The sequence below is a fragment of the Carcharhinus amblyrhynchos genome, chromosome 23 (genome assembly GCF_965287045.1).
Source record: "Carcharhinus amblyrhynchos chromosome 23, sCarAmb.v2.hapA, whole genome shotgun sequence".
In the NCBI taxonomy this organism is placed as follows: Eukaryota; Metazoa; Chordata; class Chondrichthyes; order Carcharhiniformes; family Carcharhinidae; genus Carcharhinus; species Carcharhinus amblyrhynchos.
In genome coordinates, this window is record NC_137346.1 from 13,482,773 (window position 1) to 13,502,144 (window position 19,372).

The 19,372-nt window shown below is 46.2% G+C and overlaps 1 protein-coding gene across 1 annotated transcript in view; it reads right to left on the bottom strand.

The window, feature by feature from the left end:
• Positions 1-19,372, bottom strand: part of ccdc92ba (coiled-coil domain containing 92Ba) — an 83,374-nt gene that overhangs the window by 51,687 nt on the left and 12,315 nt on the right. The window contains exon 2 of the mRNA XM_080210557.1: positions 12,294-12,441. Within this exon, the coding sequence (XP_080066683.1) occupies positions 12,294-12,423 (130 nt within the window). The 5' untranslated portion in view covers positions 12,424-12,441. The remainder of the gene's footprint in view (positions 1-12,293; positions 12,442-19,372) is intronic.

The following is a 19,372-nucleotide window of genomic DNA, read 5'->3' on the forward strand; positions in this document are numbered from 1 at the left end:
TGACTCCAATATGACTTCCCTGCTCTTTCAAACTATGCCTCGATTGATAAAGGCAAGTGTCCCATATGTCTGTTTCACCACCTTACTAACATGTCCTTTCACCTTCAGAGATCTGTGGACGCCAAGGTCCATTTGTTCCATAGAACTTCCCAGTATCCCAGCATTCAGTGAATGCTTTCATGTCAATCCTAAAGTGGATTCAAATTCTCACAGTAACTTCATTGCAGTGTTAATGTAAGTCTACTTGTGACACTAATAAAATAAACTCCACATCCCATAAAAGAATGATTTTGAAGGAAAATGTCCATTTATCCTGAGGTACGCTGTGACTGTTGACCCCTTTAATAGTGTTCTATAAACAACTCTTTTACAAACAGGAAGGTTTAACTATCACAAACCAAATACCTTCTCCAGTCAGCCAGCATCTGCTCATCAAACCATCCTGTCACTTCTCCAAAGATTCTTCTCTGCTCTACTTTACCAGAACTCCAAGTATTGATTATTCTTCACATCAGAAGTTTCCCGCCGTGCTCCCTAAGTCTGCTTCTTGACACCTCTTCGCTTGCAGTAGCGTTCCGGGTCTCCCTGCTCTGTGCGCTATGGCCTGGGTAATAGTATTGCTCATTCAGATGGAAATTCAAGCAGCAGTGCAATATATGAAGGTCGAGGTTGAGGAGCTGTTTCTCCATCACGTGAGGAATGATATTGATCTCCCCTTGCACCCGTAGCACTTACACTGAAGGTTGCAGACAGCTCTTCGCTGTCTGGAACTTCTTACCAGTTGCACATTCAGAACACACAGGAGGCCGCCATGGTGGCACAGTGGTTAGCATTGCTGCCTCACAGTGCCAGAGACCCTGGTTCGATTCCCGGCTTGGGTCATTATCTGTGTGGAGTTCGTGTCGGGGGGGCTAGCAAGGGTAAATTCATGGGGTTGTGGAGATAGGGCCTGGGAGGGATTGTGGTCTGTGCAGACTCGATGGGCCGAATGGTGTAGGATTCTATGACTCTATGACTCCTCTGAATGGAATGGTGGGAGAAAATTAAAAATGGTCAATTAAAGATTGCTGCATCTTGCCATTGTCATCTTTGGAGCTAATCTGGTTCCCAGTAATTTGATAAATTAGATGTGAATAGGTTGGCTTAGTGGTTAGCACTTCTGCCTCACAGCACCAGGGATCGATTCCTGGCTTGGGTCACTGTCTGTGTGGAGTTTGCACATTCTCGTGTCAGCATGGGTTTCCTCTGGGTGCTCATGTTTCCTCCCACAGTCCGAAAGACATGTTGGTTAAGTGCATTGGCTATGCTAAATTCTTCCTCACTGTACCCGAACAGGCATCGAGTGTGGCGACTAGAGGATGTTCATAGAGTCATAGAATCATATATTGTAGGAGAGGCCTTTTGGCCCATCAAGTCTGCACTGACACTCCCACCTAATCCCATCTGCCAGCACTTGGCCCATAACCCTGAATGTTATGACGTGCCAAATGCTCATCCTTTTTAAAGGGTGTGAGGCAACTCACCTCTATCACCCTCCCAGGCAACGCATTACAGACCCTCATCACCCTCTGGGTAAAAGCATTTTTCCTTAAATCTCCCCTAAACCTCCTGCCCCTCACCTTGAACTTATGTTGCCTCATGACTTCAACTAAGGGGACCGGCTATTCATTATCCACTCTGTCCACATCAACCTTGTACACTTGATCAGGTTGGACCTCAATCTTCTCTGTGCGAATGAAAACAACCCAAGCCTACCCAACTTCTCTTCATAACTTAAATGCTCCATCCCAGGCAGGATCCTGGTGAATCTCCTCTGCACCCCTTCCAATGCAATGACATCCTTCCTATAATGTGGTGACCAGAACTGCACACAGTACTCTAGCTGTTCTCTCAAAGTTCTAAACAACTCCAACATGACTTCCCTGGTTTTCCAATCGATTGATAAAGGTAAGTGTCCCATATACCCTTTCCACCACCCTACTGACAAGCCCTTCCGCCTTCAGAGATCGGTGGACAAACACACCAAGGTCCATTTGTTCCACAGAACTTCCCAGTGTCCCAGCATTCAGTGAATACTGTCGAGTCAATCCTAAAGTGAATTCAAATTCTCAAAGTAACTTCATTGCGGTGTTAATGTAAGTCTACTTGTGACACTAATAAAATAAACTTAAACTCAATACCCACATCCCATGAAAGAATGATTTAGAAAGAAAATGTATATTTATCCTGAGGTACGCTTTGAAAGTTGACCCCTTTAAATAGTGTTTTATAAACAACTCTTTTACAAACAAGAAGGTTTAACTATCACAAACCAAATAGCTTTTCCAGTCAACCAGAATCTGCTCATCAAACCATCCTGTCACTCCTCTAAAGATTCTTCTCTGCTCTACTTTATCAGAACTCCAAGTATTGATTATTCTTCACATCAGAAGTTTCCCGCCGTGCTCCCTAAGTCTGCTTCTTGACACCTCTTCGCTTGCAGTAGTGTTCTGGGTTTCCCTGCTCTGTGCGCTACGTCCTGGGTAATAGTATTGCTCATTCAGATGGAAATTCAAGCAGCAGTGCAATATATGAAGGTCGAGGTTGAGGAGCTGTTTCTCCATCAGGTGAGGAATGATATTGATCTCCCCTTGCACTGAAGGTTGCAGACAGCTCCTCACTGTCTGGAATTTGCATTCTTACCAGTCACACATTCAAAACATACAGGAGGGCTCCCCTGAATGAAACGGCAGGAGAAAATTAAAAATTGCCTGTAAAAGATTGCTGCCTCTCATCATTGTCTTCTTTGGAACTAATCTGGTTCCCAGTTATTCGATCTGTTAGATGCGATTCGGGCGGCATGGTGGCACAGTGGTTAGCACTGCTGTCTCACAGAGTCAGGGACCCAGTTAGATTCCCGGCTTGGGTCACTGTCTGTGTGGAGTCTGCATGTTCTCCCCATGTCTGTGTGGGTTTCCTCAGGTGCTCCTGTTTCCTCTCTCAAACCGAGAAATGCCTGGTTAGGTGCATTAACCAGGCTAAATTCTCTCTCAGTGTACCCGAGCAGGCACCGGAATGTGGCAACTAGGGGATTTTCACAGTAACTTCATTGCAGTGTTAATGCAAGCCTACTTGTGACACTAAGAAGGTAAAATAAACTTTAAGACTCGGTGCCAGCTTGGCTGTCATTGGCCTGGATGTGAAAGGCCATTCGGCCCATTTTAACTCATTCTTACAGAATGCTGCTATTGTCTCTGGTGTCCCCCCATCATGGACAGATCCTCTGCCTGCCTCTCCTATTTCTCATTGATGCGCTGCCCTCATAAATGTCATCTGAAAATCTCCTCAGGTTTCACAAGTGTGCTGACAACACCCAGCCACTCCCGACCCTACAACCATCTCAGACTTCTTCAGGCTGCTTGCAAGACAACAGATATTTGGGAACACCACGACCTGGAGTCTGCCCTCCCAAGTCACTGACCATCCTGACTTGGAAACATATCGGCATTCCGTCACTGTCGCTGAGTTGAAATCCCGGAATTCCCTCCCTAACAGCACCGTGGGTGCACCTACATGTCAGGGACTGCAGCAATTCAGGAAGGCAGCTCAGCACCATCATCTTAGTGTCAACAACGACTGGCAATAAATGTTGGCCTAGCCAGTGACACCCACATCCTGTAAAGTGAATTCGGAAAAATATTCATCTTGCTAAATTTTGGAAAGCCACTGTCATGCAAATCCCACCACAAACTCCATTCCCTCATCACTGATTCCACTTCTCTCCTTGGCAACTTCCACAGGTTGAAACCTACTGTTTGCATCGCTGGTCCTTGTCCCAACCCCACGATGTGTTTTGATATCTTATCCGTGTTATCTCGAAACTGTGTATTTTTACCCCAGTAAAATCTCCCTGCTGTCACTGCCTCAACTCACCTGTTGCTGAAACATCTTGTCTATGCCTTAGTTACTTCCAAACTATTCCAAAACCCTCATTCAACCCCCTCCATAAACTTCAGCCCATCCAAAGCTCTGCTGCAAACATCTGAAGTCCCATTCGCTACACCTGGCTCCTGGTTAAACAAAGCAGCGATGTGAAAATTCCCATCCTTGTTTTCAAATCCCTCCATATACAAGCCTCTCCCCATCTCTGTAAGGCCCTCCAGCCTCACAACCCTCTGAAATATCCGCCCTCCTCCAGGTCCGGTCCTGGGTATCCCCAACATTAATTGTTCCACCATTGGCGGTCACACCTTCAGCTGCTGAGGCTCTGAGGTCAGCAATTAATTCCCTCCTTCAACCTGTTTGCCCCCTCTAATCCCCTTCAATCCCTTTCTCCCCTCTACCTCCTTCAACCCCTTTGCCCCCTCTACCCTCCTTCAACCCCTTTGCCCCCTCTACCTTCCTTCAACTCATTTGCCCCCTCTACTGCCCTTCAACCTCTCTACACTCTTCCACCCCCCTCTAACCCGTCCAACCTCTTCGCCTCCTCGACCCCCTTAACCCCTTTGCCCCCCCCAACCCCCTTTGCCCCTCCTCCACCTCCCTTCCACCTCTACCTCTCCCATCACATGCAGAGTTTGCACAGTTAGACATGGGCTACTTCATTATCTGAGGAACTGTGAAAAGTGAACATTGCGCAGTAGGGAGAGAACGTCAGCAAACATCTCCACGTCTGACCTTACGATGAAAGGAAGGTCATTGATGAAGCAGATGGTTGGGCCTAGGACACTACCATGTGGGACTCCTGCGGTGAAGTCCAGTATCTGAGATGACGGACCTCCAACAACCATCTTCCTTTGTGCCAGGTATGACTCCAGCCAGTGGAGAGTTTGCCCCCCCACCGATGCCAGTTTTGTTCGGGCTCCACGATGCCACACTCGGTCGAATGCGGCCTTGATGCCAAGGGCTGTCACTCTCACCTCACGTGTGGGATTCAATCTTGTTTGACCCAAGCCTGTACTGAGGCTAGGAGCTGAGTGGCCCTGGTGAAACCCAAACCCAGCGTCAGCTAGCAGGTTATTGCTGGCCTGGCACAGTCTCTCTGACCAAGCAGCATTCACAGCACAGACCAATGAGCCACTGCAAAGAGGCTCAGAGATCAATGCGGCTGAGTAATGGCAGCCCGGTCAGACAGACAGTCTCCTCTTCCCCGGCTCGCTACAGTTTCAGCAGGGATGAAATGTCAGCTGGCTGGATGAGATCATAATAAAAATACAACGTTTGGTACAGCTACAAATGCTCTTAGCGCAAGGCCAGATCAGATTGATGGTGTTTAAGACAGATACAGTGCTCACTGGGTGACATTCGGAGCGTGTGTGAGATTGCTCACTTCAAGATGAGGGAAGTACAGAGAACAGCTTTCATTATTTCCCTGGTGAATCATGTCCAAGTGTCAATTTTTATTTTGGATATGACACAATGCAATACTAAATCTGCCCGAGAATATTCCAGAAGTGCCCGTAATTGGAAATACAAATGCTGGAAACATGCACTGCATTAGTCAGTATTTAAAGAAGAAATATTGGTTCATGCTTTGAAACGGGAACCCTGTGTTAGATTTGTGACTTGGAATCATAGACTCCCGACAGTACAGGAGGAGGCCATTTGGCCCATCGAGTCTGCACTGACAACAATTCCACCCTATCGCTGTAACCCCATTTATTTACCCTGCTAATGCCCCCGAAACTAGTGTCAATTTAGCATGGCTAATCAACCTAAACTGCACATCCTTGGAGTGTGGGGGGAAAACCAGAGCACCCGGAGGAAACCCGTGCAGACTCAGGGAGAACGTGCAGACTCTGCAAAGACAGTGATCCCAAGCCGGGAATCGAACCCAGATCCCAGACGCTGTGAGGCAGCAGTGCTAACCACTGTGCCACAAGCTGCCCTTGCAGATTATGCAAACTTCTGACAAGAGGTTATCAGTCCAAAAGGTTAATCCTTCACACATGCTGTTATAAGTCTGTTTTTATTCCACAAACTTGCGGTGTAATTCCTTGGAATTTAGACAACTAAAGCGTGATTTGCTCAATGTTTTCAATATATTAAGGGGAACTAATAGTTTTTTTTTATCTAGCCTATTTCCATAGGTTGAGGAGCCTAGCACCTTCTTTTCTGATCTCTCAAAGTTGAGGAAATGTTTCTGTACAAAAAGGGTATTACACATTGTAAAAAAGCTTTCACAAACAATAATCGATGCTGGATCAATTCTTAATCTTAAAATCCAACATTGATAGATGTCTTGTTAACCAAAGGTATTAAGGGATGTGAAACAAAGGGAGGTCACGGATCAGTTATGGTATCATTGAATGCGGAAGAGATTCAAAGAGCCCAATGGCCCTCCTTTTGTTCCTTGGTTCCCTCTCCTCACGGTGGCACGGTGGTTAGCACTGCTGCCTCACAGTGCCAGGCACTCGGGTTCGATTCCCGGCTTGGGTCACTGTCTATGCGGAGTCTGCACGTTCTCCCTGTGTCTGCGTGGGTTTCCTCCGGGTACTCCGGTTTCCTCCCACAGTCCACAGACATGCTGGTTAGGTGCACTGGCCGTGCTAAATTCCCCCTCAGTGTACCCGAACAGGCATCGGAGTGTGGTGACTAGGGGATTTTCACAGTAACTTCATCGCAGTGTTAACGTAAGCCTACTTGTGACACTAATAAATAAACTTCAAAAATGTTTAGTTGAGGCCAAAACGTTGTGTGATTTCATGAAGAAATTAGATACAACTCTTGGGACTGAAGGGATCTAGGGGTTTGGGGTGGGGGGTTAAGGGAGATCAGGATATTGAATTCGATGATCAAAATGAATGGCGGAGCAGGCTCAAAGGGCTGAATGGCCTACTCCTGCTTCTAGTTTCTATGATTATGGCCTCATTGAATGTGGAACAGAATTGAAGGGCTCAATGGCCTCTTTTTGTTCTTTGGTTTCCCTGCCTCCGTCCACTGCAGCATCCTTTTGATTCATAAATGACTTCAAATTAGAAATCGCCTCCAGTGTTCTACGCTGGGATCTGTCATACGAGTCCAGAGTGTGAAAAAACATTTTGTAATCTCCAACCTAAATTAGCTTTTTTTTTTGCCAACTGGAAGCAGCATCCAACTTCTGTAATTTAAAATCAATTCCCCGCTTGCCTTTCACCAACCTCCCAAACCTCCCAATGAGATCATCTCTAATGCATCTTCTGGCAAGACTTTCTCCAGAGAGCGCCTCACTTCACCTGCGACAAATTTCACTTGAAGATTCCCTCATCATTTTGATATTAATTTCCAGCTTCAGTCTCCCACTCCAACCCCTCACAGTCAGAGCTTCTGATACCATCAGCAACTGATTAAAAACTAACCGTGATGGCACAGTGGTTAGCACTGCTGCCCCACAGCGCCAGGGATCCAGGTTCGATTCCCAGCTTGGGTCACTGTCTGTGCGGAGTTTGTACATTCTCACTGCGTCTGTGTGGGTTTCCTCCGGATGCTCTGGTTTCCTCCCACAGTCCAAAGATGTGCAGGTTAGATAGATTGGCCATGCTAAATTGCCCCTTAGTGTCAGAGGGATTAGCTGGGGTAAATGCATGGGGTTATGGGGGTAGGGCCTGGGTGGGATTGTGGTCGGTGCAGATTCAATGGGCTGAATTGCCTCCTTCTGGACCAAAGGGTTCTTATGATCCTATGAACTGAGGTAAACAATGAAAGGGGGAGTAGAGCTATCCTTAAACAGCTGTGGGATAAATAAATCTGTGCTACGAAAGCTGTAACTCTGACTATCAGAGTAGTAAGGGTGTGGAATGCCCTGCCTGCAGCAGTTGTGGACTCGCCAACTTTAAGGGCGTTCAAACGGTCAGTGGATAGGCATATGGATAACATTAGAATAGTTTAGGTTAGAGGGTCATTAGATTGGTTCCACTGGTCGGCGCAACATCGAGGGTACTGTAATGTTCTATGTTCTATGATGCTAGACTAGGCTACCTTCATAACAGACCTGTGGGGAATGGGGTAAGACACATATAATGGTTTTTTCTTCAATGGTCACAGACAGTTCCTTCATCATAGAATCCCTACAGTGCAGAAGGAAGCCCTTCAGCCCATCGAGCCTGCACCAACAATCTCACCCAGGCACTATCCCCATGCATTTACCTCATTAATCCCACTGACACTAAAGGGGAAATTAGCATGACCAATCCACCCAACCTACACATCTTTGGAGTGTGGGAGGAAACCCACGCAGACATGGGGAGAATGTGCAGACTCTGCACCGACAGTCACCCAAGCCAGGAATCGTACCTGGGTCCCTGGTGCTGTGAGGCAGCAGTGCTAACCACTGTGTTACCCACGTAGTGCGCAGGTGACTGGGAGGACATGATCCTAGCATCAGGGGCAGCATGGTACATCAACTTCTATACTTTACATAAAAATATCACAGTTATCGTGGCTCCCCAAACCAAACTCTCAGTAACGTGGTTGACTTTTCAATGCCTTCTGAAATGGCCAAGCAAGCCATTCAGTCCAAAGGCAATTAGGGACAGGCAACAAATCATTGGCTTTGCCAATCACTCCCTCATGCCATGAAAAGGAGGGAAAAAGAAAGAGGGAAGAGAGACATGGCAGAGAAGCTAAATGATGAGTTTGTGTCTGTTTTCGCTACAGAGAATACAGATAATCTCTGTGACACAGAGATCCAAGGAGCTAGGGAAGATGAGGAGTTGGAGGAAACTGATATAAGTAAGAAGGTTGATTCTGAGAAATTAATGGGACTGAAAATTGATAAGTCCCTGGGACCTGATATTATACATCCCAGAGTGTTGAAAGTGGTTGCTATGGAGATAGTGGACACATTGCTGCTCATCTTTCAAAATTCTATAGATTTTGGAATGGTTCCTGAAAATTGGAAGGTGGCATACGTCACCCCACTATTTAAGAAGTGAAGGCGAGAGGAAACAGGGGGCTGCAGACCTGTTAGCCTTACATCAGGTAGAGCATAATAACTAGGAGCAGGAGTAGGCCATCTGGCCCCTCGAGCCTGCTCCGCCATTCAATAAGATCATGGCTGATCTTTTCGTGGACTCAGCACCACTTATCCACCCACTCACTATAACCCTTAATTCCTTTACTGTTCAAACATTTATCTGTCCTTGCCTTAAAAATATTCAGTGAGTTAGCCTCAACTGCTTCACTGGGCAGGGAATTCCACAGACTCACAACTCTTTGGGTGAATAAGTTCTTCCTCAACTCATTCCAAATCTGCTCCCCCTTATTTTGAAGCCATGCCCCCTAGTTCTAATTTCACCCGCCAGTGGAAACAACTCCTTGCTTCTGTCTTATCTATTCCCTTCATAATCTTATATGTTTCTGTTAGATCTCGCCTCATTCTTCTAAAGTCCAACGTGTATAGCCCCTGTCTACTCAGTCTCTGCTCATAAGCCAACCCTCTCAACTCCGGAATCAGCTTAGTGAATCTCCTGTGCATCCCCTCCAGTGCCAGTATATAAAGATAGGGAAATGCTGGAATCTAATATAAAAGTGTGATAAATAGACACTTGGACTATCATGATCAGATTGGACCTATTCAGCATAGATTTACGAATGGGGAATCATGTTTGGGAACTTCGTTGGAGTTTATTTGAGGATGTTACTAATAAAGTTGTTAAAAAAAAGTAAATAGACATGGTACATTTGGACTTTCAGATGATGTTTGATAAATTCAGGAGGTTAATTAGCAAAAGCAAAATCTCATGGGATAAGAGCCAATATACTGCCATGGATTGAGGGTTGGCTAACTGACAGAAAGCAGAGAGTCAGTCATTCTCACATCGACAGGCTCGGCTATTGAGAGGTACACACAGTAAGACGTCTCACAGCACCAGGTTTATTTGATAGTAAACACCACAAACTTTCGGAACGCTGTTCCTTCGTTTCTCCACTCACCTGACGGAGGAACAGCGTTCCGAAAGCTTGTAGCATTTACTATCAAATAAACCTGTTGGCCTTTAACCTGGTGTTGTGAGACTTCTTACTGTGTTTACCCCAGTCCAACGCCGGCATCTCCATATCATGGCTATTGAGGTACCACAAGGATCCATAATTGGACTCCAGTTGTTCACAATATATATCGATGATTTGGATGTGGGGACCAAACGTAATATTTCCAATTTTGCAGATGATCTGAAGTTAGTTGGGAATGTGGGTTGTGAGCAAGCTATAAAGCAGCCACAGGAGGATTTGGACAGACTTAGTGAGTGGGCAAGAAAACGGCAGATGGAATATAATGTGGAAAAATGTGAGGTAATCCATTTTTGGTAGAAGGAACAGATATGCAGAGTATTTCCAAAATGGTAAGAAATTAGAAAGTGTAGATGTACAAAGAGACCTGGGGGTGTCCTTGTCCGTAAGTCTCTGAAGGCTAACATGCAGATGCAGCAAGCTATTAGGAAGGCTAATGGAATATTGGCTTTTATCACAAGAGGGTTTGTGTACTGGAGCTGGAGTAGTGAGGTCTTGCTTCTATCGTATAGAGCAAGGGTCTCTAAACTACAGTCCGTGGGCCACATCCAGCCCGCAGTAGGCCGCATCCGAATGTAAGTTTGGAGACTGCTGGTAGAGAGCCTTGGTTAGACCACATCTAGATTACTGTGTGCAGTTACAGTCCCCTTATCACAGAAAGGATATCATTGCCATAGAAGGAGTGCAACAAGTATTCACCAGACTTGTTCCAGGGATGGTGGGATTGTCCTATGAAGAGAGATTGGGCAAACTGGGCCTGTACTCCCTAAGAGTTTAGAAGAATGAGAAGTGATCTCATTGAAACCTACAAAATACTTAAAAGGAACAAACAGGGCAGATGCAGGTAAGATGTTTCCCTTGCTCGGGAGTCCAGAACAATTTATTTCAAAATAAGAGGGATGCCATTTAGGGTTAAGTTGAGGAGAAATTTATTTGCAGGGGGTGTTGAATATTTGGAATCCTTTAGCCCAGAGACTGTGGAAGCTCTGTCAAGTATCCAATCAGCCACAATCATATTAAATGTCACAGCCAGCTTGATGGGCTGAATGGCCTACTCTCGTTCCTACATTGGAAATGCCCAGACCCATAATTTATAATTTTACAATCAGAGAACTTGCAGTATATTTGTTGACAGCCACATGCATAATTAAGCATGATTTACATAGACAGGAACTTGCAAACACACAACCCCGGCTCACTAACACAGCAAGAGCAACAAGTGCATGGGAATCTCACAACTGCAAGTGACCCTCTTAGTCACGCTTTGACTCGGAAATATTTTGCTGTTCTTTCACTGTCGCTGGATCAGAACCCTGAAACTCCCACGCTAACTGCACTGTGAGTGTACCTACACCAATCATTCAAAAAGCCTGCTCACTAACTGAGGAAGGGCAGTTGCGGGTGGACAATAAATGCTGCGCAGAGATAAATACATCCAACTGCATGGTAGCACAGTGATTAACACTGCTGCCTCACAGCAACAGGGACCTGGATTCGATTCGTGGCTTGGGTCACTGCCTGTGTGGAGTTTGCATGTCCTCCCCGTGTCTGCGTGGTTTCCTCCAGGTTCTTCGGTTTCCTCCCACAGTCCAAAAAACGTGCTGGTTAAGTGCATTGGCCATGCTAAATTCTCCGAGTGTATCTGAACAGGCACCGGAGTGTGGTGACTAGGGAATTTTCACAGTAACTTCATTGCAGTGTTAATGTAAGCCTACTTGTGACACTAATAAATAAACAAACTTTAACTGAACCGACTTTGAGTTATCATACAATCCTACACTGCAGAAGGAGGCCATTTGGCCCATCGAGTCTGCAACAACTACAATCCCATCCAGGCCCCATCCCCGTAACCCCATGCATTTAATCTAGCCAGTCCCCCGAAGCTAAGGGGCAATTTACCACGGTCAATCCACCTATTCCACACTTCTTTGGACCGTGGGAGGAAATCGGAGCACCCGGAGGAAACCCAGGCAGACAGGGGGACAACACGCAAACTCCACACAGACAGTGACCCAAGCCAGGAATCGAATCCAGATCCCTGGCGCTGTACAATTGCAGGCGAACATTCTTAACTCTAAAGTCTGCAGTCTGGATGCAGTCAGATATTTCCCACATATAAAGACCTTCATAAAACAAGGTCTGCGTGCCAGCCTGCTCTTGAGAAATGCCATGGGAGATCAGCTAGTCATCGAGACATCTTGGTGTCAAAGCCAAATTTTTGAAGCGGTGAGTCTTACACCCTTACGGCTGCCCCCCCTGTTGCATTTTGGAACCATCCAAAAAGCCAACCCCTATAGCGCTCTCCCCTCCCTGGGTCAGGGACTCACCAGTGCAGCGTTTCTGCAGTTGAAGTATCTCCATGTGCAGTCCGTGCAGCAAGTCCATGTGCTCTCCCTTCAAGAAGGCGATGTTTCGCTGAACACTCTGCAGCTGTCGCTCCAGAGACGAGGTCTCCATGGTGACCGAGTAAACCGCCTGAGCCCAGAGGAAAGCATAGATTAATGATCACATTTAATGTGAAGCACAAGTCACGTTCAGAGACCACCACCCCCTCCATCAAGGACATCGCAATCAATCCCCCCCTCTTAAATCTTAGAATAGAATAGAATCCTACAGTGCAGAGAGAGGCCATTCAGCCCATCGAGTCTGCACTGACCACAATCCCACACAGGCTCTATTCCCATAACCCCATGCATTTACCCTAACTAACCCCGACACTACGGGGCAATTTAGCATGGCCAATCCACCTAACCTGCACATCTTTGGACTGTGGGAGGAAATCGGAGCACCCAGATGGAAACCCACACAGACACGGGGAGAATGTGCAAACTCCACACAGACAGCCACCTGAAGCTGGATATTGAACCCAGGTCCCTGGCACTGAGAGGCAGCCGTACTAACCAGATGTGTTTTTGCAACAATCAATGATGATTTCATGGTTATGGACTGGCTTTATGATTCCAGATTTTATCCATTAAATTTCAATTCCAACAGCTGCCGTGGTGGGATTTGAACCAGTGTCCTCGGGGAATAAGACTCAGCCTCTGGATTACTAATCCAATAACCATACCACTATGCCACCATCACCCCACAGTACTAACTAAATACATGGAGGGTGATTTTAATGTTGCGACTGGGAACATGTGCAGAATTCCACACTACCAACTGGTGCATTGGTTCCCTAATTCCATCTGGGCCTAGGCCGTTTTCCCTGGAGGTGGAACCAGGATGCTGTAGGGCGACCTATTTGCAAGCAATAAGATAACCAACTGAGATAAATGAGGGTCCACTGAAGGAGGCCGAGTGTGATTTTCGAGTCAGGCTTCAAAGTCCCCGCAGGCAGCAACGGGGAGGTCAGAGTTCAGCTGCCTGGAGATGGCCTCCCGGCAAAGGTCATTTTTTAAATTTTAAGTTTGAGAAGTTGGAGAGACTGCCTCCATTCTGAAGCACCCTCGCTCTCTCTCACTCCCCCTGCCATGGCTTCCTGTTGCTGCTGCCGCCAATCAGAAAGGCCCTCCAGCTTTTGGGAGGCAGCCTGAGGTACTTAAAAGGACGGTGACACTCATTCCCCTGGCCATTAATTGGCTGCTCTGGGGATAGAACCACAGGAGAGTGGCCGTTTCCCACAAAGTGTGAGCTTTTAACCATCATTTCGGCTTGATGCTGGGGCCCCACGTGCAAAATCCTGTCCGTGCACATTGAACCAGTGTCCTCTGAATTTCCAAATTTAAAAAAAATCGTTCCTTGATAAATGTTCTTTATTTTATGAGAACAGCAAGATATAAATGGCCTTACCAGAAACAACATCAGTGCAGAAATAAGTAACACCTGCACTGATTGCAAAATGATTAATTATGGCAAGCCATCCTTATCTCTGCTTCGATAATTATCTCTGGAAATGTGTATAATAATCATCAGCTTGGCACTTTTTACCTCATGTGTTCCAAGTTTTTGACTTCCACCTGCCTCACTTGTTCGGTTCGTCCCATAAGCAACCTCCTCAGGCCTTAGCCATCCAATCCTGATAAGAATCTCTCCCAAAAGACTCCTTCCAATGCTAACCGACCTGCTGTGTATTTCTGACAGTTTGCCAGATTTTTTTGAAACCCAGTCACAGTGGACCTCACTCGCCCATTGCAAGTCAATCTGTATCTGACCTGTATCTTAACCCCATTCAATTTGGTCCCATATCTCCTCATACTGTTGCCTAGCTGATATTTATTAATCTCCCCAACCATTAAAAAAAATTCCACCCTTAAAGTTACAAAGCCAATGCTCAGAGTGGACTGGGAAAACTCAAATCCGTTCCTTGCTTGCTCCAAAAACTAAATTCAAATTGAATCCAATTCGCGGTTCCCATGAGAAAGACAAACAAGATCCAAGTTGACAAGAAGGGACATTGCACCCCACCCTGGGCTTGATCTGACACTGGATCTTAGCCAAAAGGCCGAGATTTCCAGATGCCTATTCCATTTTGTGTGAAGATGGGCTTCCTGACATCACCCCATCTCTAAATTTAAGGTTACGACCCCATGTTCTGGACCACTCCCTATTCGACGCAATACTTTTGCTCTGTATGCACAAACTCCTCTGATCACCTTAGACACCTTGATACGTCACTGTCAATCTTTTATGCTCTTGGATGTACAAGTCTTGTCCATGAAACATGTCCTCATAATTTAAATTGTCACATTTAATTGTCTGCCAAGCTCCGAATCAAAATCGCAACGCATACACTACATATTTCTATCAGAAACCTATTATTTCTCACTAATGACCAGCCAAGGCAGCATTGTGGCACTGCTGCCTCACAGCTCCAGAGACCCTGGTTCTAATCTGGGCTTGGACAACTGTCTGTGCGTTCACTTTGAGTCTGCATGGGTTTCCTCCGAGTGCTCCGGTTTTCTCCCACAGTCTGAAAGACATGCTGGTTAGGTGCTCTGGCCATGCTAAATTCCCCCTCAGCGTACCTGAACAAGGACCGGACTGTAGCAACTAGGGGATTTTCACAGCAACTTCATTGGAGTAGTATGTAAGCTTACTTGCGACACGAATAAATGAACAAAGGAGAGGTAAGTAGAGCAGGAGTGAGCTTAATTGGATATCTCTGTCAAATAGCTGACAGAAGCCCGATAGTCTGAATGTCTCTTCCTCTGCTATGTGATTCCATATCCAAGAATGTAAGGGCAGCACAGTGGCACAGTGGTTAGCATTGCTACCTCAAGTGCCAGGGACCTGGCTTGGCTAACTGTTTGTGTGGAGTCTGCACATACTCCCCGTGTCTGCATGGGTTTCCTCCAGGGCTCCGGTTTCCCCCCCACAGTTGAAAGATGTGCGGATTAGGTGGATTGGCCATGCTAAATTGCCCCTTGGTGTCAGGGATATCAGTAGGGTAAACATGACGGGTTACAGGGATTGGGCTTGGGTGGAAATTGTGATCATGCAGACTCGATGGGCCAAATGGTCTCCTTCCGCACCACAGAGAATCTACAATTCTATGAACTCATATGACTGCAAAATACCGCATTCTCTGGAAATCTTATATCAAGATTGCACCGAAGCAAAGCAACTTCTTGCAAGCTGTGCCGAGCACACCTCCTAATTCTATCTTTTATTCCTTCTCCATGAACAGTATGCTCTGTCTGTATAGCGTGCAAGAAACAATACTTTTCACTATATGTTAATACACACGACAATAATAAATCAAATCAGGGCATGTTGGTAATATTCAGCAGCTCTGGCAACGACCGTGGAGAGAGAAACAGAGTAAAAGTTTTAGATTACTGGCCTTTCGTCAAGGTTAACTCTGTTTCTTTCTCCAAACCTGCCAGACCTGCTGAGTATTCCCGGCATTTTCGGTTTCTATCTGAGGGTAGTCTACATGTCATCAACCATCTGTGATAGCAGGAACTGATGATGATCGGGAGAGGCTGTTCCAGCGGGAGAAAAACTGCCAAGGTCAACTGCAACATTGCGAATGTCACCCTGTTTGAGACAAGTGAAATCGGGAACACTTTAGGGTCAACAAGGTTCAGATTGCCATTGGCATTTACCAACCCAGACAGTAGGCAATATTACAGCCTGATGCTAACAGTGTCAACTTTCGTCCTTGCTGACTCTCCACATTTTAGTCCGGGTAAAATGTCTATAATTTCCCAGCAATTAACCTTACCCAACGTATCGATGTGATACATTGATACAATTATCCAAAAATTTGTCATAGCATCAAATCATACAATCCCGACAGTGCAGACGGAGGCCATTCAGCCCATCGATTCTGCACCAACAACAATCCCACCCAGTCCCTATCCCCCATGACCCTACGCATTTACCCTGCTAGGCACAGTATGAGGGAAATTAGCTAGGGTAAATGCATGGGGTTTTGGGGATAGGACATGGGTGGGATTGTGGTCGGTGCAGATCCGATAGGCCGAATGGCCTCCTTCTTTACTGTACGATTCTAGTCCCCCTGACAATAAAGGGTCAATTTAGAATGGTCAGTCCAACTAACCCGCATATCTTTGGAGTATGGGAGGAAACCGGAGCACTTGGAGGAAACCCATGCAGACACGGGAAGAACATGCAAACTCCACACAGACAGTAATCCAAGGCCAGAATCGAACGCGGGGCCCTGGCACTGTGAGGCAGCAGTGCTAACCACTGTGCCACCATGTTGCCCGTAGACATACAATCCTTTGTATGGTAGACAGCAATGTTACTTTTCAGGGAGTAAGCAATGCTATTTAGATTTATTTCCATTTCCTGACTAACCTCATTACAGAAAAAGCTTTCAAAGTTAAAGCCTTATCCCAGGTGGGATATTGTTGCCCAGCATACAGGACTAAAAATGCAATCAGTTACATGGGATAAGAAGAGAAACACAAAGTATGGAGCTGCGATGCCAGTAAATTGCTTCCGCGAGAGCTAAAACCATATGGAGTTGAGAATTGCAAGGAACTGACTGTGAGGTGCTCCGGCTACGGGGTCCACACTTCCTGATCCTGAGTGCAATGCTATAGTAGGTAAGAAGGTAAAGTCACTACAAACCCAGGTGACCACAGGCTGTGACTGGTGGTGATTTTAACCCAAATATTATCACATCTCAGATCAGAGGCAAAGTGGATGAGGCGGAGCCTTCATGACCAACCTCAGCCGACACTGGAATTGAACCCACACTGGTGTCGCTCTGCATCACTAACCAGCTGTTCAGCCAACTGAGCTAAACTGACTGTAATGTTGTAGCTCCAGTAAAACGTCTCACTGAGAGGATATAAACAACATGCAGTCAAGACTTGCAAAAGGGTGGGCAATGCCACTGCAAGGGGGGAGTGGGCAATGCCACCACTTCCAGTAGTCTAGGTTTCTGCTATGTTAGCAAAAGAATCAGACAAAGGTGATTAATCCCACAGTAAGTCCTTCACCCACACGCCCAGCCCCTCACCCACACACCCAATTATTTTGTCAGGCTATTTTGATGAATTCTCTCTTCCACCTTCTTCCATCGGGAAAAAGAAACAAAAGTCTGAGGTCACGTACCAACCAACTCAAGAACAGCTTCTTCCCTGCTGCCGTCAGACTTTTGAATAGACCTACCTTGCATTAAGTTGATCTTTCTCTACACCCTAACTATAACACTACATTCTGCACTTTCTTCTTTCCTTCTCTATGAATGGTATGCTTTGTATAGCACGCAAGAAACAACTTCTCACTGTATGTTAATACATGTGACAATAATAAATCGAATCAAAACATCAAACCCAAGCCCAATCCCATTCTAACAGCTGTGGGTTTGTGGATGTTAACTCACAATGGTGGCCCTGGCTGATCCTGGCCCTCTTACCAGCTGAAAATCACTGGGATCAATGGTAGTTCCCGTGAGAACATGAAGCTAGGAGTAGGCTAATTGGTGCCTTGGGACTGCTCTGTACTGCATCAGTCTCCTGCATTCGCTGCCCCGACTCACATCAGGAATTGAACCTGGACAGTCTCTATACCACCTCCACACAATTTTACCAGTTTTAACCCAACCCGTGGATGCTCTGCCTTTTCACCTTCACCCTTGTGACTTGTACCGCCGTCAGTGTGACAGAACAAATAATAGTGGCTATCATTTGATTTGTGGGCAGCACGGTGGTTAGCACTGCTGCCTCACAGTGCTAGGGACTGGGTTCAATTCCAGTCTCAGGTGACTACCTACGTGGAATTTGCATGTCCTCCCCGTGTCTGTGTGGGTTTCCTCCAGGTGCTCCGGTTTCCTCCCACACTCCAAAGATGTCAGATTAGGTTAATTGGCCGTGCTAAATTGACCCTTAGTGTCAGCAGGATTAGTGGGGTAAATGTGCAGGGTTTCGGGGATAGGGCCCGGATGGGATTGTTGTCAGTGCAGGTTTGATGAGCCAAGTGGCCTCCTTCTGCATGGTAGGGATTCCATGATTCTGGGGTTAAAGCAAAAGTCTGAAATAGATCACCATGCACTGGCACTACTGTACAGTTCATTAATCATCGAATCCCTACAGTACAGGAGGAGGTCATACAGCCCATCGAGTCTGCACTGACAACAATGTCACCAGCACTATCCCCACAACCCCACATGTTTACCCTGCTAATCTCCCTGACACTCGGTGTATTTAGCTTGGCCAAGCCACCTATCCCGCGCACCTTTGGACTAGCGGAGGAAACCGGAGCACCTGGAGAAAGCCCATGCAGACATGAGGAGAACGTGCAAACTCCACACAGACAGTGACCCAAGGCCGGAATTGAAGCCAGGTCCCTGACACTGTGAGGCAGCAGTGCTAACCACTCTGCCACCCTCTGAAACAGTGCCAGAAATGGCCTCAAACGCACAACATTCCTGACACGGGATCTCCACCCGAAACGGTGAACTGCTTCTTGTTTTAAAGATGCTGATTCTCGGAGATGCGTTTGCAGCAGTTTCTGGCTCTAACTCAGATTCCCAGCGTTTGCAGATTTTTTCCCGAATGTTCCTCACAGCTCGAGTATCTTCAGCAGAGCTTGTTGTTCTAGGACTAAAACTTGCCCTCATTCTCTGTGTCTGATCCAGATAGCAGGCAACACTCAAACAGGCCACGAACGCCGGGTTTGTCTTCAGTAGCTCATCGTTCATCATATTGAAGGTTAAAAAAAGAAAAATCACACTTTCAGGTCTTTTTGGAGGCTTTACAAAAATGTGGGGTCAATTGCCCTCATTATTAGAGATATGACATAAATACTTAGTGTATAGATTACAGTTTAAAATAAGGACTGCAGCACTTTAAGTCAGCTGGAAGAAGTACTTAATATCCAGTTAGAAAATTGATTGCATGTATTTATTGATGGATCTTACATTCATAATGAGTCATGCAAGAACCCAGCGTATTCGCTGCATTGCAAATCATCTGAACCCAAT